Source organism: Capra hircus, chromosome 16, assembly GCF_001704415.2.
Source record: "Capra hircus breed San Clemente chromosome 16, ASM170441v1, whole genome shotgun sequence".
Taxonomy (NCBI): Eukaryota; Metazoa; Chordata; class Mammalia; order Artiodactyla; family Bovidae; genus Capra; species Capra hircus.
Window position 1 is genome coordinate 2,029,856 of NC_030823.1, and position 23,822 is coordinate 2,053,677.

At 52.2% G+C, this 23,822-nt stretch overlaps 1 protein-coding gene across 15 annotated transcripts in view; it reads left to right on the forward strand.

Annotated features, from left to right (window-relative positions):
• Positions 1 to 23,822, forward strand: part of NFASC (neurofascin) — a 202,273-nt gene that overhangs the window by 35,273 nt on the left and 143,178 nt on the right. Inside the window, exon 1 of one of the 15 annotated variants that reach the window (XM_018060027.1) lies at positions 4,724 to 4,938. The exons of the other annotated variants lie outside the window; for them this stretch is intronic. Within the exon in view, the coding sequence (XP_017915516.1) occupies positions 4,925 to 4,938 (14 nt within the window). The 5' untranslated portion in view covers positions 4,724 to 4,924. Of the gene's footprint in view, positions 1 to 4,723; positions 4,939 to 23,822 lie in introns of those variants that run through there. 15 annotated transcript variants of the gene reach the window in all.

Consider the following 23,822-nt stretch of genomic DNA (forward strand, 5'->3'; position numbering starts at 1 on the left):
TGTTTTGGCCCTTCAGGTCCTCTCACAAGTCTGTATGAATCTGAGCACAGTCAGTCACTGCTGAACAAACCTTTGTGTGGATGTGAGTGCTGACTTCCGCTGGGTGAGCGCCCAGAGGTGGGACTGCCGGACTGCAGGTGTTAGCGTGCCTGGCTTTAGTGCGCACTGCCCAGCAGTCTTCCGAAGTGACTGTCCCAGTTCCTGCTTCCGCCAGCAGTGTACACGTTCCAGTTACACCTCATCTTTTCCAGCGTTTAGTATTGTCAATTTTTTAGTCGAATTTTAGCCACTCCGGTATATTGGCCCAAAGTATGAGTCAAACACCACTCTTATTCTTGAATTCTTTGCTCAGGGGCTCCTTCTCCTGGCACCAGGCCTTGAAGAGTACTCCTTGCTCCCTTCCCCATCACCGTGAGCCAGGGTCTTCCTCTGGATGCTGGAGATCTGGCTGGTGGGCAGGCAGAATGGGCTGCAGAGTTTCACCCTCCCTGGGGAAACCTTGGGATGGGGAGTGTGTGTGTAGGGTTGCTGAAGGAAATTTGTAACTGGACTCTACCCTGGCTGCAGCAGCAGATGGTGTGTATTCCAGTGTGGACAGGGCTTTGGAGCTGTGCCCAGCTGCTGAGAGAGGTCAGTTGTTAGGTAACCGTGCTTCACAAGAATGAAGAAGCTGGCAGAACTGTCCCATCTGACCTTGGGCACTTGCTCCCAGAGGCGGCTCCTTTAGGCACAGAACCTGAGACCACAGAGGCTAATAATCGGTTTTCCTAGCCCTGCAGCTCACCAGCGCTAGAGACTTGCAGGCCTTTATCTTGTACTTGCCTGGTTCTAAAGACTCCAAGACAGTACATGTCATTTCCATTTTCAGCTTGCTGGGTAGCTAAACCCAGTGAACGTTAGCTGCAGGCTCTGTGCTCCAGATATTGAACCAGGCACTTAGGGAGCTGCAAAGACCTGGGTGAGGTTCCTGACTCTAAGTTCTTCATCATCCAATAGTGGAAGAGATGCCTGTGCCCATCATTGCAATGAAAGGGAGGACGGGATCTGTGCTTAGTGAGGGATATAAGTAATTTGCTTGGAAGCCGGAGGCAGGAATGGTCACATCTTGCTAGAGGATAGGTCTGGTGGCTTCCTGGAGGAGGTGGCATTGGCTCTAGGCCTTAGAGGATGGGTAGGATTTTGCTGGGCGGGGCAGACAGGGTAAAGGAACTCCAGGCAAAGAAGCAGAAAAAGCAGAGATAGAGATGGTCCACCTCAGACATTTGGAGGAAAGCAAGCGTAGCAGATTACTGGGTGTTGATGCGTTCCCTGGGTGTTAGCCTGGGAGAGGTGGGTTTTGTTCTTCAGAAGCAGGGTTTGCAGGTGGCCGATTCATGCAGTGCTGTTCCTGACTAGAGAGCCGCAGGGAGACCCTGGGCCTGTCCCACCCTCTCCTGACCCTTCTCCTCCACACCCATGTGCAGACACACATAGAAAGATAGACACACATACCCATAAACATGCACAGAGGAGCCAGGACCAACACATGTGTGAGATTAACAGACCCACACATCAAAACACATACCTTCCATTGGAACTTACACACACATATTTGTACTCACATACCTACATGATGATGCCAACCCATAAACCCAAGGAGCACACATCCCATACCATGCATGTGTGTTGAAACACCAGTGCACATGCCCAAATACCCACACATATTGAGTCACACTAGAGTTGCACGCACAGACCACTAGACAGACATTCTGGGACAGTCACACACATAAGCTCACCAAGCCAGGCATGTAGGTATGCACTAAGATGTACATACATTGAGACATCTTCACGCAGCGAAGGGTGCTCACATTCGTGGGGGCGCACACTTGGGAGTCAAAGCCCTCCCCCAGGTGTGTGCCTTCACACAGACTCACAAATGCACGCTCACACATAGGCACAGCCACAGACAGATCCGGGTGGCACAATCCTGGGCCGGCTGCTCTGGGAACACCCGTCCTCACCCCAGCCTCACATCGGAGCGACTGGCTTCCGCCGGCCACCTGCAGCCGCGTGCACTCCTGGCATCTCGGCCCTGGATGAGCCCTCAGAGGCTCCCCCAGCCCGTCTCCCACTCCCTGTGGGCATTTTTCAACTGTCGTTGTGGGTCTCCCAGCTATTGCTTAACCACTTTAAGGGAAGTATTTCTTGACAGCAAGTTTCTGGCTTTAGTAGAATTTGCTTTTCTTTCTAGGAAGTGAGGATTCTGTGCCTGGAGGTGAGGCTGAACCCTTCGCCACAGCAGTTAACAAATGTGATGTGAGGACCTCAGGCGGGGACTCAGACCCGCCCCAAGCCTGCAGTTCCTATGCACCGTGGGTCACGCTCTGGCCGAGTTGCCAGTCCCCAGACGGTTTCATTGCTGACTGTCCTGGGGTGGAAGCGTGGCATTCCAGTCCTGCCAGCAGGGGCTGCAGATGGCAGAGGGGTGCTCCTGATGGCTGGGGGCGAGGGGCTGCCCTCCCAGAACGGGAGGGGCTTCTCCCCCAGGCACAGCATCCCAGCTGTTGTTCCAGCCTCTGCGGACGAGACCCACAATCCGGCTGGCCGCCCCGCAGCTCTCTGCCCTCTCCTGCCTGCCCCCCTCTGGCTGCCCACCCACCCCACCCCTGCTCTGCCCTGGGCCGTCACCCCGAATCCAGAAAGGGGCTGCCGTCAGCGGGGGCTCCGAGGGACCGGCTAGTGTGGCTGCGCCCGTGAGAAGAGCCACAGACACCAAGAGCAGGAGAGGTGGGGCAGGGAGCGCTGCCCTCCGGGGGCACCCCGTCTGGATGCTTGTCTGGCTTTCTCAGTCTCTCTCTCTAATCCTCTTCAGCGTGGGGTGAATCTGGCCTCTCCAGTCACCCCTGCCTACCCTACTGATGCGCAGGGGGATTTGCTTCTGCCCCTCATCTGAGAGGTGCCCTTTCCCAGCTCTGAACCTTAGGCCATACCTTCCACTCTGGCCTGGCCCTTCTCAACGGTCCTTCCCAGACTTTCCCACACTCCACTAGCCCCACGTTCCTCATTGGCAAGAGAAAGGGCCCTAAGCAGCCCCTGGGGAATGGCCAAGCGGGAGGCAAGTTGTGGGGCTGAGGGCGCCGGGCCGGGGCTGGGTTACCACCTTGCCGCTCAGTGTGGGGCGGCCGTGGGAAGAGAAGGTCCAGGGTCCGGAGGGGCTTCCCCGAGGGAGGTCGAGGCAGGGACCAGGGCTGCCCTGTCTCTGGGCTGGGGGTAGGACCATCCTGTTACACATACTTCTTGTCCACCAGAGTAATTTATGTTCTTTGCAGAAAATTTAGAAAATGTAATAAGCACAAAGCAAAAATGCAAATTATCTATAATTGCACTATTCAAAGATAGCCATTATTACCCTATTTTTTTAATCTGCCTTTTTTTCACTTTTTCATATTATTAAGATGTCCTGCATTATCTCATCATTTTAACAATTTGTAATATTCTGTGGCCTGCGGTAATAATAAGAATCGAAGCTTTTTTATTTTAAGCATTTACCTTATTTATCAGGTACTGTCGTTGTTGAATTGATTGATTGTTTTATTATGCCAATTATACAAATAGTGAGGCATAGAGAGGCTCAGGAATTCGCCTGAAGTAACACAGCCAGTAAATGGCAGAGTCAGAACCCTTGTTTCCGTAGCCCGCAGCCTGTCAAACCATGGAGCTGCCATAGTGTGGTTAACATTTCCCCTAGTGATGGCTGTCTAGGGGTCTTCTAATTTTTTACCTTTATAAGCAATACCCTGATAAACATTTGTGTGACGTATCTAATTAAACTTGATTATTTGCTTAAGATCTACTCCTAAAATGGAATTTACAGAACAAAGGGCATAAACGTCTTAGAGACATTTGAACGTATCTCTAAGCTTTCCCCCGGAAGAATGTTACAAGGGACTCGCTCACCAGCAGGCTAGGAGAGCTTGAGGGGAAGCCTGACCTTCTGAAGTCTGGCCCTCTTAGGGGGAGCAGGCTGGAGCAGTAGCCTGGAGGTGGCTTCCTGTGGGGTGGTTGGAGAGACTGGAGACATTTAGCCCAGAGGAGACTGGAAGTTTTGGCAGAGGCTACACGCGTGGCTGCCATCAAATGTGCGATGGGCTGTCGAGAGGAAGAGAGACGGTTTGTCCTGGAGCCCTGAAGCAGAGGTGGGCAGCGGGCTGAGCTGAGGGGTGCTGAGAGCGGCCCCCTCGTGTGGGCAGCACCTGGCTGCGATGGGCAGGGTAGGGGTTGAGTAAATGCTCCGTGACCCGCTGCCGCCCTGACTTGCGGGGGGGCCGGTACCATCCACAGCACTCTGTGCTCCTCCACGACCATGACGTCTCCAGGTCTTAGCTGGGGGGTCTGCGCCCCATCCGCCCCTGCCTTGGGGAGCCTGGCTCGGCCTGGCACTTGTCTGCGTCTGTCCCCCTCGAAGCCTGAGCGGCACAGCCTGGCCTGTATCACGGGCCGCACAACCCCTCCATTATGCAGGAGGGGACCCGGCGGGGAGAGAGCGAGCAGGCCGGCTGGGGGTGGGGACCCGAGTGCTTATTAATAAACAAGAGCATTGTGTGGCGTCTCATTCACAGCCTTCTCAGGGGACATGGTGGGCTTGCGATAACAGAGCCCTGTTTGTGCCAGGAGGGCCGGGGAGGTGGCACGTGGGAGGTGGCGAGGAGCAGGGAAGCCACGAGCTATGTTTGCTCTGCGGGAGGTGGCCAAAGGGAAGACCTAGCTAGGAATTCGCTCAGGCCTGCGTCTGCCCCCCGGGGTGGCCTAAAGCACGCCTCGCTGTCCATCCTACCTGTCCCCACGGAGGGAGACTGAGCAGGCTCTGGGCGGACTGGCCGCCTCCCCCCGGACGGAGCTGGGATGCTTGCCTGTGGCCTGTCCCTTGGCCTCCTGCCCCCGCCCGATGCCTCCTTCCTGGTGAGTCCCGCTTCGGCCTGTGTGGGATTCTGCATAATTCCCTGACACTGCTAAAGCTCTGCTTGCGTGCAAGGTCTGCAAAAAGCTTCCATGCCAGAGAGTTTGGTGTTAGAATCAGGAACATGAAGCAGGTGGGCTAGAAGGGAGAGTTGTGATTGTGATGACTGAACTGAAACGTAGGAAGGAGGCAGGCAGGGGCGAGGTGGCAGGGGCGCTTTGGGCTGATGAACAGGGGTGTCGGGGAAGCTCATTTCAGCCCAGGGAGGACTCGGTGCTGTGACCTCACTGCACGGCTCTCTGCGTTAACGCTGTGACCTGGCCTTCCCCTCTGTTTCCTGTCTTTCCTGGCCTCTCCCTTTCTCTCCTCCGGCTCCTTTGTCTGGGTTCCACCAGCCTAGGTGAGCCCCTTGCCTTCCAGGCCTGCCAGGAAGGCTCAGTGTTGGCATCTCCGGGTCTCAGGTCAGAAGGCAGAAGCTGCTGCTTGCAGAGAAGTGAGAATAGGCCGTTTCCCCCTCAGCTGGCTTTCAGGGATGAGAGCAGCTCCTAGTTCAGGGGAGTCCTGGTTCCCTGTCATTCAGTGCTAAACCAGAACAAGCGGGGAGTCAGATGCCTGGGTCAGCTGGCTTTCCCAGGAACTGATGGTGCCTCCCTTTCAGCTTTGGAAGTGAGTCTGGCCAGGAGCTACCTTGAATTAGGAAACCCTTCCATCATAAGACAGCTCTGAGAGATGCATGCTGATCTGGTTGTGAGTTGGGAGGGAAAAGGAAGGGGCTCCTCCCGGTGCAGAGCAGACAAGGCAGGCTCTGAGCCTGGCGCACCCCTGGTGTTGCCTGCCCGGGCCCCAGCCTCAGCGCGACGGGTGATGAGCAGGCTCTGCAGAGAACGCTGCCCTCCCGGGCTCTCCACAGCTGCCCGGCCGGGCATTTGCCTCCCTCCCTCCTCTACAGTGTGAAGCAGCAGTGACTATTTTTAGAAGCATCTGCATGGTCTTGGGAGCACTGTTTCTGTGGTTTATCTGCTGGGCTGGATGCTCGTCTGCTTAGTATGTGAGCCCTGGAGAACCAGCTGGACGTGGGGTGGGGGAGTGTGTGCACGTGGAAAGCCCCATGGGAGTCAGCCGCCCGGAGGGATGACCCAGCGTCCTCCACCAAGCTTTTGGGGTTTCCTTCTGGCTCTGTCTGTGACTGGCAGTTGCTCTGGGAGGTTCCTGAAAGGTTCAGGAGCAGAGACAAGGGCCTTCCCCAGGAGGGGGCGTGCTGAGTCACTGTGGGCACACCACCTTCCGAGGCTTCCTTGCACATGGGGCTCCAGGAGGAACCGGCCAGGTGGCCTCCCCAGTGATGCAGACACCATCAACAGCCGTAACAGTGGCGAACATTCGTGGAGAGCTTGCCCTGGGGCCCACGCTGCTGGAGCCTTGAGCTCTGTCGTCTCCTGGAACTGTCCCAGTAACTGTGCCGCTCTGCGCCGGGCTCGAGGGGGGAAGCATGCCCAGTATCACACTGTCTGCCCCGCTCCAGAGCCCCCGCCCTCCAACCCGAGGGCCAGTAGATGGAAACAGTGCTTATGGCCTCGGCAGCCACGAGGACCGAGGTCAGATGCAAGGGTACTTCCTGACGGTGATGGGGCTGGGTGGGATGTTCCTCCTTCGAGATCTTTGAGAAGCACCCTACTCTGCAGAAGGGGGAGGGGGCCTTCCTGCAGGCCGGACTCCGGGTTCATGACCACTCGAGGGATTTTCTTTCTTGGGGTCTTGGCAGCTTTGTTTCCTGGACCCCTGACCATCCCTGAAAGATGCCGGACCGTGTGTCAGTAACACAGGGTGCCCACCGCCAGTGGCTTCTGGGCGCACCAAGGACTCACCCAGGATCTGGGATGTGGAGAGCTGGGAGACTGGACCATTCACGAGGCCCCAGGAGGAAGGCTGAGAGAGGGGAACTACTCCTGGGAACTCTGGAGCGCCCGAGGGTTAGTGGCCTTCCAGGCAGATGTGCCTTGCTCCCCCAGCAAGCAGCGCTCGGCGTTGCCGGGGCCTGTGGCCCTGGGCCTCCGCACACAGGCATCTGTGGTGGATGCATGCTCAGCGAGAGCGGCTGGAAGCTCTCCAAGCAGACACCGTGTAGGCGCCAGAGCAAAGGGCCCCTCGGTGAGATCCGTGAGCTGTCGGGGAAGGGCTGGGGGCTCTGTGTGTCAACTGCTCAAGCAGTTTCTGCCCCCGCCACGCTGCCGGTACCATGGAGCAGCCTCAGAAGGATGGGGAGTCTGTCCTCCCCCGATGGGCTCTGTGAGCAGCAGATGCAGCGTCCTGGAGGCAGTGTGGCGGGGCGGTCAGACACGTGGGTGATGGGGCCAAACTGGAGTCTGGTTCCAGTTCCACCTCTGCTGGGTGACCCCCTGGCTTCCTCAGCTCTTGATATTGATAGCAGGTGCCTCTTGGTTTTTTGAAGGTGAGTGAATGACCCAGGAAACCGTTTAGCATAGGAGGAAGGAGCCGGGGCCCCTCTGTCGAGGGCTACATGGGTCTCTGTCCTGCGTGGGGCTGTCCTTCCACGTGCTGGTTTCCCCGCCGCTCACCTGGGCTCAGTGAAGGGGCCCAGTGGACCCTGGCTGCCTCCTGCCCCCTTGATCTCTGGGAGCCAGCACCAGGCTGGACACTCAAGGTCCAGGGCTCCTGCTCTCCGGGCTGCCTTTGGCCCCGTTCGCTTCAGGTTTCTGGAGGTGAGCGTCCTCTTGTAGTTTATGCCAGGTTTCTGACTCCACGGGTCTGCTGCACGGCTCACCTGTTAACAGCACTCTGGGGTCCTGGGAACCAAACCGCGGCTCCATTCCATCCCCTTTCTGCCCTGTGACAGGCTCTCCAGGGCCCCGCCTCCAGCTCTAGCCTGCTCTCCTGCTGCCGCCTCCTCCCTCGCCTTTCTGACCCCTGGCCCTGGTTGCATCTGCCGAGATCCTGCCCTTTCTCCGCCAGCGCCCTTCTCCCCTCCCGCCTCTGTCTCATCCCTGCTCTGAACCTCACCTGGGTCATCCTTCTCAGTGATTCTGGCATACTGTGTCATGCCTACTGCACACATCTGTGGACATTTAAAAGTACTTCAAGGCCCACACAGCGTACTCTCTTTCTGGGGTGGGAGACTTAAAGGCGGCCCCTCTGATGTGTCAGCCTGCATTTATCATCGCTTCTGAAAATGAGAGGTAACTGTCCACTTCGCTCCAGACTGAGCAGGGTCAGGATGAAGGAGCTGGGGGGAGGAAGGCGGTGGATGCCCTCTGGCTGCCCCCAGGCACTGCCCAGGCTTCTGGCACATGTCCTAATTCATTTCCGTCAGTAATCTGAGGAGGCAGGTACTACAATCCCCATTTCACTGACTGGGAAACAGAAAGGTTAAGTGTCTTACCTAAGGTCACACAGCGATTAAGCGAGAGAGTCAGAATTTGAGTGTGGGTCTGTTTGTTTCTACTGAAATCATGCAGCTTCTAGAAGGAGGTGGGTCAAATAGGGGACGAGGGGGTGACAGAGGATGAGGTGCTAGGACGGCGTCATCAGTTCAACGGACACGAGTTTGAGCAAGCTCCGGGAGACAGTGAAGGACAGGGAAGCCTGGCTTGCTGCAGTCTAAGAGGTCGCAAAGAATCAGACACGACTGAGCGACTGAACAACAGATACATCAGAATTTTGATTACCTGGGAGCTGGATTTTTGACCCTGAGCAAATCCAAGCGTCCTGTTCACATCCCTTCCTTGCAACTCTCATCTCTCCGCCATGGACCTCCCTGAAGGCAAGATGGGAGACCCCAGCGTCCCGTTGCTCTGTCAGCCTCTGGTTAGACCAGGTGTGGGGGGCACCGCTGATGTTCAGCTTCTCAGAAGTCACACGTGCCTGAGAGTAGATGATATTTTGGCAGAGAAGGGAAAGGAAAGCAGATCTGGAAGTGCCTGGGTGATACAGCATTAGGTTGAAGTGCTTTCCTCCCTAAGAACAGGCTGGGAAGGCATATCCCGCAAAGTTCTTGCAGACTGTCCAGGAGGCTTGAGTGCTGGGCACCTGCTCAGCCTGTGGGGAATCACTGCTCCTGTTGCCGTCTCGGGGCTCTCCTCAGAGCTGTCTCGGTCCCCAAGCCCTCAGCTCCCCTGGAGGCTTTTATAGGGAAAGATATAAGTGGCAGGTAATGGTCCTGAGCACACTCCAAGAGCCAGTGACAGGGGCCAGCCACCCGGTTCCCCCTCCTCAAGTCCCCACCCAAGACAGGATATTACTAGTTCTGAGGGAGCATTTGAAGTTCGGCCTGCGCGGTCTGATTGGGTCTTTGTCTGCCTGACTCTGAAATCCTAGGGTTAGTGGGAGGAGGCAGAGGCAGGTCTGTGGGTCTCTTAGACTCAACACAGAACAGTCTGGCCTACACACAGTCATTTGGGATGTATCGTCTTCCTTCTTGAGCCCTTTAGGTTTACCTCCTAAATTACTACCAAAGCGTGTGACTTTGTTACCCGTGCTCTTTTTTTTAAACTTCAAAAATAAACTGTATTGAGGTATAATTTTCATTCAATAAAGTGTACTCGTTTTAAAGGTATCGTCAGATGAGTGTTGATAGATGTGTACGCCCATGTAACCACCACTGCAATCAGGATAAAGGTTGTTTCATCTCCCCTAAAACTGCCCTCATCCCTCTGCAGTGAGTTTCCGCTCAGGCGCCGGCCCAGGCAGCCTCCCAGGGCGCTCTGTCGCTGAGACCGTCTCTGGCGCTGGAGATGGCCTCTTTGTGCCGCTTCTGGGGTCTGATGAGACGCGGGGGAGAGGGAGTGGCTCGACTCCCCGGGTCTTTGCGCCCTTGCCGCCCTCCCGCCGTGCTCCCATCTGTAGCTCACCATGTCCTCAGGCAGGCAGGGGGACCGCTGTGCTCACCCTGGCGCTCCTGTGGCAGAGCCGCCCCAGGTGGCCCCTGCTGGAAGACACACCGCTAATGATTTGCTGCAGCTTACGTGACCTTTCTGGGATCCAGTTCACCTGTGCTTCAAGTGGCTTATTTGGGGATATATTGAGGTTGCTTTCAGCCTTTGGGAAAAAGGGATACAAGCTAAAACCAAGATGCTATCAATATGGCACTTTTTCCCCTCTTTATCATCATCACCATTATTGTTTAATTGTGGTTAAACATATACAACATAAAACTTTCCGTTTTAAGCATTTTTAAATGTTCGGTTCAGGGGCGTGAAGTCCGTTCACTTCGTGTGCAGTCACCATCTCCAGAACCTTCCGTCCTGCCCGACCGGAATTTTGTGCCCATTAGATACTAACTGCCCATGGGCCCCTCCTACTCTGGTGACCACCATCCTACTTCCTGTCTCTGTGAATCTGGCTACTCTAGTAACCTCGTGTTAGGGAATCAGTGTTTGTGTATCTGGTTTATTTCATTTAGCATAATGTCTTCCAGGGTCATCCATGTTGCAGCGAGTATCAGAATTCCGTTCCTTAACTGAACGTTATTTCATTGTATAAATAGAGTACGTTTTGTTTATCTGTCAGTGGCGATCTGGGTTGTTTCTGCATTTTGGCTATTGTGGATAATGCTGATGTTATGAACATTTGTGTACAAATATCGGTCTGGTCTTCGTGGTATTTAAATGCTCAGCAAACCCTTCTAGCATCTCCCCTTGCTTAAACCTGCTGCTGCCCGAGGCCTGGGAGAGGAATGCCCTTCTCCTTCTTAGCCCGCCGCCCTATCCCTTCTGGCTTAGTGCCTGTGACAAGTGATGCTATTCACACACTTCAGTCTTGGATGGGTATTGGGAGCTCAGGCTTCCCAGGCAGTAGAGTTGAGTTCCTTTCTTTAGAAGCATTCTTTTGTGTCTTAGTTACTAATGTGTCTTAGTTATTCTTGGCCACCAGCTAACTTCTGAAGTTTGATTCCATAAGCTTCTTAAGAATACAATAGAACAGCTTTGTTTCATTAAGGGAAGAAAATAAGTCCTATCCAGCATCTACTATGTGCTAGGTACCTTTTGAGGTGCTTTCACAGTACTGGAAGCTTCACTTCCTTTGCCTCACTGGGTAGCCCTGTGACGTAGGAACAGAGCCTAAGTTTTAAGGGTAAGGAAGCAGAGGAGAGGCTTAGAGGGCTTGGGTTACTTGCCCAAGCTCAGAGGCCAACACTCTTTCTATATACCACCTAAATACCATACTGATCTTTCAAATGCCAGAGATATTTTCCAGGTCTTTTCTTTTACAATATAAATCCAGGCCTGGCGTTCCACCTGTGATTTGGAAAGAGTAAGCCTTTGGGCTTCTTTGCCCTGCGGCTGCTAAGTCGCTTCAGTCGTGTCCGACTCTGTGCAGCCCCATAGACTGCAGCCTACCAGGCTCCCCCGTCCCTGGGATTCTCCAGGCAAGAACACTGGAGGGGTTGCCGTTCTCTTCTCCAATGCATGCATGCTAAGTTGCTTCAGTCTTGTCTGACTCTCTGCGACCCTATGGACAGCAGCCCACCAGGCTCCTCTGTCCATGAGATTCTCCAGGCAAGAATACTAGAGTGAGTTGCCATTTCCTTCTCCCTAGTTCTGTAAAAGAAGGAATTATTAATCAAGGTTTTGTTTATTTTTCAAAATATACAAGAGTAGAGAGAATAGTCTCATGGATCCCCACGTCTTCCATGCCACCAGCCTTGTTTCATTGACCAGGCTCTTCTTTTTGGTCTGTGGGATCCTCCCATGTGGATTGGTAGCAGTTGGCGTTTTCTGGAAGAGGGAAGGGGAGTCGGCAGATCTGGGCACCATGAAGTTAAATCTCTTCCCAGCTGGAAGAGTGTTAATTGCCATCAGTTGGAATCCCCTCTGATGGTTCATTATTCAGCTGGTTACTGAACAGCATCCAGGAGGCAGGGGGAGGGGACCAATCTTTTGAGAGGCCTGGTGAGTCCTGGCGAGGTGATGTGCAGAGAGACTTCCCGCTCTTAAAGCATTTCCCTCTTTCCGTTTGATTTTACTGGAATTTCTCTGAGTAGGAGGAGAGGTTATGTGAGGATAGCCATCCCTTTAGGGGAACAGCCAAGGCAATCTAATATGAAGTGGGAACCAATAGGAAATAAGCTTATGGCCTCTTCAACTAGATTTATTTAACAGACATTTTAATTTTTTTTTTTAATATCCACCATGCGCCAGACACTGAGCTTCATCCTGGGAATCCAACTATGTAATGTTGATATCTGCTCTGGAAAAATTTGTGGTCCACAAAAATAGCAGCTATTATTAGCAACTAATGTAACAGCTGATAATAACAACTCACATATGTATGTGCTAGACGCTTGACATACATTGTCTGATTATACCCCCCAAAGCAATCTGTAAGATGGGTACAGTTTGTGTCTATTTTGTAGACAGGGACACTTGGGGCCACCGCGTCCCACCTCTGGCAGAGGGGTGGCGCTGTGTGTGTTCTTGCCGTCCTGTCTGAGCAGAATGAATGTCGGGGGGTGGGGCGGGGGGGAGACCGCAGGTGATGGAGGGTGGAGGGCACCAGGGGCCATCTCTGGGGCTGCAGGAATGGGCTCACATAAGCGCCACCAGATGTGCTTTCGCAAAGGATTGGGGCAGCCAAACGGTACATTTTTTTCTGTCAACTTTGCAGACGATGTGGGATTCCTTGTATTTCAAAGCCAGGGCAGCTCTTTGGGAGAAAGGGAAGAGTGAAGACTGGAATTTAAGAGTGCTTTTTGGAGGCTGCAGAAAGTGATAGAGAAAAGACAACGGGCTAGGTTTGTTCTGTTTTTGTTTTAAAAGAAAAAAAGATTTGCCGTCTTTCAAGGGAGAAGAGTTGGGGAATGAGAGAAGTGGTTTCTCGTGTGAGGGAGGGGCAGTTTCTGCTCTGGTTGACGTAGCCCAGCTATCAGATTGCTGGGACTCTGGTGGTGGGGTGTGGCTCCCTGGTCACGGGAGCTGGTGGTGACGTCACTCTCTTTCTGGGGTGAAGGTGGCTTGCTGTGCCCAGTTTCTTTCGCATGGAAGCCTGCTTTCTGAGTTTGAATATATTTTCTAGGGTCAGATCGGTTAGTATCTCCATAGAACGGGGCACCAAATTATTTAAATATTTTAAAAGAAAACCTGTGACTATCTTTCGCGTTCATCCCAGGAAGCCCCTCACCCCTGCTCACGTTTAACCTGTAACCTATGGTGTGAGATAAACGTAGACCCTCTGGCTCCCTGACCGAAAAGGAATATGAGACATTGAAATGAGAGTCCCGGGCTGGGATCCCTTTTAAGGGAAGCACTTATTATGAGTGTTTTAATTTTTTCCACTTTAATTTTTAATTCATTTAAAAAGAAGATGTGTTTTTGATTTTGCCATGAGATCGGGTGAGGTGCCATCTGGCTCAGAGGCAGGGGGGCAGGACATCTCAGGTTCCTACCACCTGTATGATTTGTGTTTTTCTAGTTGTCCCTACTCCGAGCTCCCAGGTAACATAGAAGCAAGATTTTATGCAGGATCAGCTTCAAGTAGAATCCGGGAGAACATCCTGCCTTTCAATCAGTATATCATCTCCATGTATACCTTGCTGACAGAGAGGGGAAACAGACCAAAGTGTGTGAGGATACCTCTGTCAGGAATGGAGCGCTTCCCAAACCAGCAGGAGAAAAGCCTGTCTCCACTCAGAGTAAACAGCAAGAGTGATGCTGCCTGCCCTCCCTCCAGGGATGGCAGCTCACAAATGCCGGTTGCTATGGATACAGGCTCCCCTGGGGCAGCGGTGGCGGTGGAGGCCTCAAGGCTGTTGCAGCGATGCAGGGCTTGGGGTGGTGTGTTCCTGCAACGGTGCCTCAGCGCGGGGCAAGGGCCAGCCTTGCCTGCGCCTCCACCTGGGCTCCTCTGAGGGGCTCTGGTGGCCAAGCCTGCAGGGTGGGTGGGGCAGCTGGCGTCGGCCACACTGTGTGGAGCCGCTGCGCCGTAGGTGGCAGGTGGGGGTTCAGGATTGGGCCCCAAGGGGAGACATCGGAAGGAAGGGGAAGCATGGCCTGTACCATCAGGGAGCTCTGGTATGAGAGGCTCAGTGGGCTCCCAGTCTGATGGGGCCAACCAGAGGCACAGGAAGAGCCACGGTGGGGGCAGAGACGAGGAAACAGCTGTCACCCCCGTTTCGAGCCCTCCAGTGGCCTCCGTTTTGGCTCGCCATGAAGTCGGACTCCCCTGCGTGGGGCACACGCTCCTCCCCCAGGCTTCCGCCGCCCTGGGCTCTGGGCTTCAGGAGTCCAGCTGGCTCCTGCCTTGGGGCCCTTCCCTGCTGTGCCCTGGCCTAGAGCTGTTCGCCCGTCACCTCCTCTGCCTTCACTTCATTCGGGCCTCTGCTTTGGTATCCTTTCCTGACCACCCCGTGTCAAATCAGGACTCCCTTCCTTCCTACCCGCTTCACTTACCCGCTTTCCCTGCCTTGCTTTTCCTCACAGCACTTGCATACTTGCTTGTTCAATGTGTGATTGCCTGCCCTCCCCCCCCCCCACCTTCTGGAAGGTCCCCTCCTCCAGTGCTGGGACAATGTCTTATTCATCCCGGAATCCCATTGCTAAAAGCATCGCCTGGCACATGGGACGCACTCGATAAATATTGGATGACTAAGTGACAGACTGTGTAGCTCAGAGAATTGCATTTGATCGTGTGAGATTCTCTGAGAATGTTTACAATATGCTTTTGTATTGCTCTAACAGTTGTCAAGAGAAAACTTCTCTAAGTCAAGGAGAAAGACAAATACCATATGATATTGCTTATGTATGGACTCTCAACTATGATACAAATGAATTTATCTACAAAGCAGACTTATAGATAGAGGGAACAGATTTGTGGTTGCCACGGGGGTGGGTGGGGGAGCGATGCATTGGCGTTTGAGGTTAGCAGATCCGAACTATTATATAGAGGATGAGCAGGAAACAGGGCCCTACTGTGTGACACAGAGAACTGTATTCACTATCCTGTGATAAACCATGATGGAAAGCAACGTGAAAAAGAGTGTGTGTGTGTGTGTGTTTGCATAACTGAATCACTTGCTGTGACAGCAGAAATTAACACAACACTATAAATCAACTATACTTCAATAAAATAAATTTTTTTAACATTTAAAAAGAGAAAAATTCTCTTGTACAATTCTAAGTTGCAATTAAGAGACAGTGTTTATAAAATTAGATTTTGGTTTTTTTAAGACAGTACCTCTTACGCTGGGATATACAGACCCGTTGAGGGGGTGCGGTTCTTAGATATGCCCGTGAGAATTTGGGGATTGTTTTTTCTTTGGGAGATGCTGTACGTTAGTCAGTTTTGGGAAATCCATGTGAATCACGCACAAAATGGCTCATGAGGTAGAGTACGTTGGAGGTGGACTCTGGAGGACTTTCTGGAAAACAGATCTTAATCAGTAGTTATAGGAAAAAGGCAGGTCTTCATACAGGACAGAAGAGCTTTGGGTGACTCACTTTGAGGGCCTGGTTTGTAATGCTGAGAAGCCACAGTGGGCACGCTCTCACGGGCCACGGGGAGCAAGTGTGCCTGGCCGAAACGGAGTCTGAACTTGGGTAGAGCAAGGCGAAGCGGTGACGCTGAGGGTCTTTCCTGCTCTGAAGGCCTGGGTGGGAGTGACAGCTGTGCAGTGAGCAGTGACCCATGAACTCTGCTTTCTGGCCCCTTCCTCATCACTCACATCTCACTGGAGTCCTGTTGGCATGACGCCCCCCATGGCCTGTGCAGCTGGGGCATGGAGAGTGTGCGAGAGTCAGCTGGCAGGTGGAAGATGGCCCGCCCTAGGGCAGGCGGCCCCCAGCTCACCAACTTGCAGTCCTTTGTTTAACTCGGAGTCAGCCAGGCCAGAGGTCAGCCTTTTCCTTGGGAGACCGTCAGAGCTGGCCTGAGGTTGAGGGGGAGCGGGCCAGGGTGTGACCCTACCTCCTGCATCCGCCCTCCACTGTCTGCAGCCTGGCTGCCTGTGGCATGTGGTTGGCAAGCCTGGTCACAGGCTACAGACCTGAGGGGCTGGAAGGCCGTCTGCAAGCCTTGCGGCGGTGCCCTTGCCGTAGGGACGAGGTGCCTGGGGCCCCGAGAGTTACAGAAGAGCCGGGACGCTGTCCCCGCTCCCAGCTCGGAGCTCTTTGCACTGTCTCCTGTTTAGGGCAAGAGCCCAGGCGGGTGAACCGTGGGCAACGGTGCATCGGCACCTCGGTTTTCAGCCCTGTGTCCCACCCGAAGCACTGAGGTTTGCTCTGGGAAGTTAGAATAAGTGGGTCCTGTTCTCTGCTGGAGTGATGGTTATTCTCCTCGGACACCGGGCTGCGATGCGGCTTCCTACCCTGTCGGGCTCCAGGCAGGGCGTGTCAGGGGGTGTCAGCCCTGTGGATGGAGTGGCCTCTGGATGGAAAGGCCGTTGGCCTGCGGGAGGTATCTTTGCCTTGCAGTGCCCTCCCCTTCTCTGTCCAGTTTCCTGTCTGCCTCCTGCTGCTGCTTCTGGGGTCAATCGTCTTGGTGGGTGCGTGCTTAGTTGCTCAGTCCTGTCTGACCTTTTGCGACTTTTTGGACCGTAGCCCACCAGGCTCCTCTGTCCATGGGATTTTTCAGGCAAGAATAGTGGAGTGGGTTGCCATATCTTCCTCCCGGGGATCTTCCCCACCCAGGGATCAAACCCGAGTCTCCTGTGTCTCCTGCATTGCAGGCAGATTCTTTACCCGCTGAGCCATCAGGGAAGTCCAGTCATCTTGAAAGTGGTTCCTAAAACCACCACGTGGGCTGTGCAGTCCCTTCTTCCTAACCCCTTAGCCTGGAGGGGGAGAGTGTGGAGATTAGGAAGGGTCAGGTAGAACCTTTGGGGCTGAAATGCCTGAAGCAGAAGGTAAAGTCAGGAGTGTTCTGACCCCTTAATTTGGGATCTTGAGAAATGAGCCATATCAAAGTGCTGAGAGCTCTGCTTTTGGAGTCCAGGAGACATAGATTTGTACCCCAGCCTCTCCTCTTGACCTTGAATAGGCTACTTAACCTCCTTGACCTTGAATAGGCTACTTAAGTTTCTTGAGTCTTGGTTTTCTTACCTGAAAAGTGAATCTAATGGCCCCTGGCACCTTGCACTGTGTGGTGAGATACCACATTACCCTGCATTACCCTGAGATGATGCCTATCAGCAGAGCATTTATCCAGGAACCCAGCACCTCGTGGGCACAGGTGATAAGGTGACTTAGCATCGCCGTGAGCACCGCTTGACGGTGCTGCGCCTGTGTCGTGCCCAGTGCCATGCTGGACGCTGAAAAATACAGAGAATCACATGTCAGCCACCGAGGACATAAGTTGGCTGGAAAGAGACACATAAGACAGAGGACAGGGCGCAGCATACACAGAAATCTAAGATGAGGTTTAGACCGTAAGGGTGTTGGGGAGAGGCCCATGGAGGGAAGAAGCCTTTTGAGGAGCTAAGGGTGGGGTTAGGAAAAAACTTGATAGATATTCAAAGTAATACTCTACTTTTAGTATCTCCCTGCCCCACACGTGGAGCAAGGAGGAAGCCCTCTGGCTGAGGGGCCAGGTAGAAGGTCCAAGTGGCCAGAGCCTTCTAGCCCCACCCTTGTCATGATCTCTGAGGGGCTCAGCCATGGGCGCCTCCTTCCCAAAGAGCAGAAGGTCTTTGCGGCTAGATAGAGGAGGAATCTTCCACGCTGTTCGCTCTCACTGGACTCTGTGGGATGCTAGAAATATTTTCCAACCCACCGAAGGAGAAAGAATCGACCAGGGCGGGTGCCAAAATATTCAGTAAATTCGAAAGAGTCTTTTGTTTGCTGAAGAAAGCGCCTGGGCTGGAGCCTCCTCTTCTGATCTGACATCACAGCCTGGGGGGTTGGGCCTCCTGTTCTGGCCCAGCCCCCACTCCCAGGCTCCAGGGTCTTAGCCTGTGCAGGGTTCTACCTGTTAGTTCCATCGCCTTCAGCAAATCCGTCAGCCCCTCTGGCCTTAGTGGCTTCACATGTGAGATGGTGGCGGCAATTCCGCTCGCTTTGAAGGGGGTTTGGGAGGGTGGGATGATCTTTCACTCCCCTCCAGCTCTGATGCAGTGAGTCTTGCCCCTTTCCAGATGGGCACTCTGAGATACCAGACACACAGCTGTCATTGTTTGGAACACGTGAGAGCTGTGCTTTGGATCTGCCTTTGAGCCTCCAGCTCAGGCACATTCACGCTTCCTCAGGGATGGGTTCTCTTCTTTCTCTTAGAGGGAATCTAATTTGGGGGAGTAGCTTAATCAGGAAAATAAGTATAAGATCAAGCTGAATGGAGATTCTTTTAGTTGCAAACAAATGAAGCTGATTTTATCCAACTTCTGACTGACCCAGAAATGGATTCCAAATGAAATGTCAAAACTGTTTTGTGCAAAGACTCATCCTTAGAAAGCAGGTGGTAGGTTCTTATTATTTTAAAGACAGGACTCATGTGGGTATATTAATTCTGATATTTTTAATGGAGTTTGCTGTTTACGTTTATATCTCATGTTTTTAAACAGTGATCCTCTTCATTCCTGTTCATTTCCTAACGCATTTGTCTTATGTGGGTGGATACTTGTGCTTTTTATTTTATTAAAAATGTGGCTTACGGAGTTCATTATCAATTATAACAACATAAAATGTTTTATGTCAGTGGTTCTCAAACCTTTTAGCGTGTTCAAACCCAAGTGGCTGGGCTCACGCACAGAGCTTCTAATTCAGTAAGTTTGGGGGTGAGGCTCAGTAATTTGCATTTTAATATACTCCCAGGGGATGCTGTTGCTCCTGGTCCATATCTTGAGACACCTCCTGAGCTAACTGAAAGGGGCTTTTGGTCAGCAAATCCAACCTCATTATTTTACATGTTGGTTAACTGAAGTATAGGAAGAAGTGGCCCCTTTACCAAGTGTTGTGTAATTAGATTAGTAAGAAAGCTGGATCTGAAACCCAGGCATGCAATAGGCCCAGTCTAATGCTTTGCGAATTATTATTTCTTGGTTGGAGGCTAGTTAACATGAGTGTAAGTTTTTAAGATTTTGTAAGACCTTCCTGCTTCCAAATAATCTGGCCTGTTATCCCCTTTAGTACACCTGGGCCTTGATTTTTATTTCACCACAGGAATAACTTGTGTTTGATCTGCTTTTTAAAAATTTGTGATAAAATGCACACAACACAAAATTTAAGATGCTGACCATTTTTAAGTGTACTTGGTACACGTTGTTACGCTGCGTCACCACCACCAGGACGTTTCTTATCCTCCGCAAGGGAAACTCTACCCAGTAAAGTGAAAGTGAAAGTGAAGTCGCTCAGTCGTGAACCACTCTTAGCGACCCCGTGGACTGCAGCCTGCCAGGCTCCTCTGTCCATGGGATTTTCCAGGCAGTAGTACTGGAGTGGGGTGCCGTTGCCTTCTCCATGTGCCCAGTAAACAGCTCCCCATTTCTTTGTCCCTCCACCCCTGATAACCACCCTTCTACTTTCTACCTCTGTGAATTTAACTGTGTCGGGTATCTCACGTAAGTGTAACCATCTTAGTATTTGTCCTTGTGTGTCTGGCTTATTTCACTTAGCTCAGTGTCTTCAGGGTTCTTCCGTGTTGAAGCATGTGTCAGAATGTAGTTCCTTTTTCAGGCTGCATAATATTCCATTGTATGTATACACCATGTTCTATTCGTCCATTCCTCCGTTGATGGACACTCGGGTTGCTTCTGCCTCTTGATTACTATGAATATTGCTGTTTTGAACACTGATGTGCGAATATCCCTTCAAGCCCCTGCTTTCAGTTCTTCGGGGAATGTACCCAGAAGTGGAATTGCTGGATCACACTTCGAGGTACTTGATTTTCTTTTGATTCTGTGAGCTTGCGGCTAGAAATATGGATCTGCTATTAACAATTAGTGGGTAAACAGAGCGGGAACGGTCCCTGGCTCTTACTCATCAGGTGCTCACGTTGGAAGGTGAATTCACTGCCCTGAGACCTTGCGACAGAGACCCTGTTATTTTCAGTCTGCTGCCAGAGATTGCAAATGCTCCCCTGCGTTTTCGCTCTTCTGCTCCTGACTCTGCTCTGACTTCACTACCGCCAGTCTTCATTCAGGTTTGCCTCCTTCTTTGTCTTTGAGCATGTACCTGATAGTTTGTATTCCTGTCCATCAAATCTTGCCAGCCCCAAGCACTCCCACTGCATTGCAGAATGCAGTCTGGAACTGATAGATCCAACCCCGTTACACTGCACCTTCCGTTTTCTAAATGGAACATGACCGTGATCAGGGAGGCAGCGTGCCAGGTGGCGACATGGGAAGACCTTACATGTAGTAGAGATTAGAAAAAATACTTGTAGAATTAATGAGTGAGTGTGACGAGAGAGCGAGAAGCTAGCAGACAGGGTTCCACAGCTGGGCATTTGGCAGGAAAGAACCAGTTACTTGGATTGGTGTTCTGCCACCACCCGGCTGCCTCTTGTGTTACTCTGCAATTGGTGAGGCCAGTTGGGAAGTCTGGCGCTTGCTGCTTACAAACAGGTGTCAGCTTGAGGGTCGAAGAAGGTGTCTTCCTTGGGATCCACTCCTGTCTGGAGGGACCTAGAGCAGCTGCTTTCAGCAGCTTTTTGGGGGGCTGAAGGGGAAGAAACAACAGGCCCTAGGCTTGCCAGCTCACAGTCCCAACCCAGCGTGCGGAACCCAGATGTCTCTTTCGCTGACTCAGGAGGATGTTGTGAAACTTAACGAAAATCATATTATTTTTAAGTGTAAGGAAAGTTGAGACTAAATAGCGTTCCCTTTCTGGTTGACTGATAAAATTCTTCTGTCAATAAGGTTAAACCAAAAGCATCAGGTGCAGGACTCCTGAAAGGTGTGTATCGCCTTCACTTTCCCACCTACCCAGAATCAGGGAAGCAAGCGGCCAGGTTGCTTACTCTTCTCCAGTTTTGAATTTTAAAGCAGCAGGATGCCCATTATTGAGGCCATCAGAAATGACTGTTGGTCTAGCTCTAGAGCTCCATTATCCAGGTTAACTGAGGGGAACAGTGAAGCAGATGGGGCCGTTAATCCACAGAATCCCTGTGGGCCCAGAACAGCATCGCTTTTACTTACTTTGTTTCCGCAGACGATGCTGCCTTTCTGTATAGAGTTCCCTGGTTACAGTCCCCTTTCCCCACTTTGCTCCATCTCTCCGCAGTGGTAAATGTCTTGGCAGGTCCCAGGGCATTTTCCCAGGGGCAGTAGTCCAGACATCCACCTCTAAATGTCTGTCATCTGTGTTTCCTTTCACTCACGTTAGAATGGAGGCTTGTAAGAGTTCTCAGATCCCAGGAGCAGTTGTGGAAGGTAAATGTCCTGGGTGGTAATTGGTGATCTCTCTGGCTGTTCGGGTCTTCAGAGTACAAATCTGTAGAATCCATTGACATCAATGGCTTGCTCCTAATTGTAACCAGACCCTACCTCATCTCAGCATCGTGCTGCAGCTTAAAAGGTAATTCCCCTCCAGTAACTGACTACCTTCCCCTTTCCCGCTATAACAGTGATCACAGGAGACCAGCAAGCAGGCCTCCTCTGTCTCTGGGAGCTCTCTTGTGCATCTGCTTAGGGTGCTATGTAGCACAGAGGCAGATGTGGCTGGCTCTCTGGGCGTTAGACCTGTGGGAGAGTTGGTGCTTTGAGTCCTCTGAGGTGCCTCCTTGGTAACATCTGTCTCTTCCTCCGTCCATTCATTCAGATAGTGTTTGCTTGTGCTAGGAGTGGCCCGGGGACCAGAGCTGAGTGAGACCTGGCGTGTGCCTTCACAGGGCTTCCAGGATGCTTGGGAAAATCAGACTGCTCTGTCTGAGACTATTGGCAGAACGTAGAGCACCCAACCCTGGCATCCCACAGGTGAATCAAGGGAGCAGGTGAAACTCAAGCTCTTGTTCCTAAACTCGGCATAAAATAGTATCAAAAGAAGGGGAGAAGTGGAGTGTTTGAAGCATCCTGAGTAGACGTACTTAAGAAAAACAGTGTCTGTGTCTTTGGAAAGTGAGGGGCTCTTTTCCAGGAGGGGTGGTAGAGGGGAAGGACGTGTTTGCACTGGTTGTGGGCTGGGCCCTCTCGGGCAAGCAGAGTGGGATGGGAGGGGTCCTCAGTTGGGAGCCGAAGAAATGTCGATCTCCCTTGAAGCCCCTAGACACAAGGTGTTTAGCGTCATATTTGAGTGGAATCTACCCCCTGGAAGAATCCTAGATGACTCGGCCTCTGACCCAGAGTCTGGAGAACACAGCCTCAGGCAAAGACTTGTGTGCCCCACCTTTGCAGGCGAGAGCAACCCCAGACAGCAGTGCGGCAGCAGGTGACGCAGGGAGAGAGGGCGCGCCAGCACGCGGACACGCTCCTGCTCTGCCGCTACTTGGCATCAAGCCCAGCCGGGGGTTCCGTCTCTCAGGCTTGTAAGAGCTGACGCTCCTCAGTCGGGAGCAGAGGGTATCCCTTCTTCCATGGGTCAGTAGCTCGTCCCACTGGACCTCATTCCCTGGCATTTCTGGGTCGCACTTGCCTGGCCTCCCCTAGAAGGCCCTGCCGTGTCTCAGCCCACAGGGTCAATAGGGAGCCCTCGGGCTGGATGCAGGAGGTGCTGGGAGTGGGCAGAAGTCTAGGCACAGCTGGGTGGTGCCCACGTGATGTGGGCAGTTCTGTACAGCTGGTCACTGAAGCAGTGTCGGGCTGGAGGGAAAGGCTGAAGGCCCAGGCGGCAGATGTGGCTGAGGCGGGGCCAGACCACACACTCGCACACCGTAGTGGACAAGAGGCAAGATCAATTTGCTTTCAATATTGGCAAGAATGTAGGGCATAGGATGGGGCTGGGGGCGGTGCCAGGAAGGATTGGTTTTCCTTTGCATGAAGATAAAGAGGAAAGATAGCCAGGTAAGCAGCAACAGCTTCCATTCAGTCCACTGTGGACCAACCTCTGGTCAAACAAACCTAGTCTGCAAGGAAACCATTGACCTCTCCAGTCCTCCTCCATGGAGCCTGCACCTAACCCAGCCCAGATAAAAGAGTTCTGTGGACTCCTCAGTTAGTACTGAGTGCCAAGGATGTGCCTGGCACCTGTGTAGGCAAGTGATACTTTAGCAAGCAATATACAAGCATGAAAGGGGGCTCAGTGTTGGCAAAATTGAAACGTTTTGAATAAACTGAATCTCTGACACGGACTATCCCTTTGCACTTTTCTTTTACTAGCTTCCATTCACACTTCAATAGTTAACCCCTTCCTCCCTTGAACTCTTAAAACCTTCATTTCTTTAGTAAAGGCAGCAACATTATCTATGTTGTATCTGATTTTTACTGCTTCATAACAGGCCACCCCCAAAACTTAAGGGCTTAAAACAACCACCATATCATTTATTCACAATTCTCTGGTCAGTAGTTTAAGAACAGGGTGGTTCAGACATTCTTCTGCCTGGAGTCACTCACGTGGTTGAACCCACCAGGCAGCCCAAAGGGACAGTGTCAGACAGCCTTGCTCATCTGGCATGAGCTGTTACCAGCTGCCTGGCTGAGGGCTGTGCTGCCCCGTATGGTAGCAACTAGCCATGTATGGCTGTTGCAATGTGGCTGGCTCAATTTAAGATGTGCTGTAAATATAGAATACACCAGAGTTTGAAGACTTAGCAACTATATCTAATGTAATATATCTCATTAATAATTGTGATATATTAATTTTGTGTTTTTTAAATGTTGAGTTTTAAGCCAGCTTTTTCACTCTCCTCTTTCACTTTCATCAAGAGGCTCTTTAGTTCCTCTTTGCTTTCTGCCATAAGGGTGGTGTCATCTGCATATCTGAAGCTATTGATATTTCTCCCTGCAATCTTGACTCCAGCTTGTAGCTTCATCCAACCTGGCATTTCTCATGATATACTCTGCATAGAAGTTAAA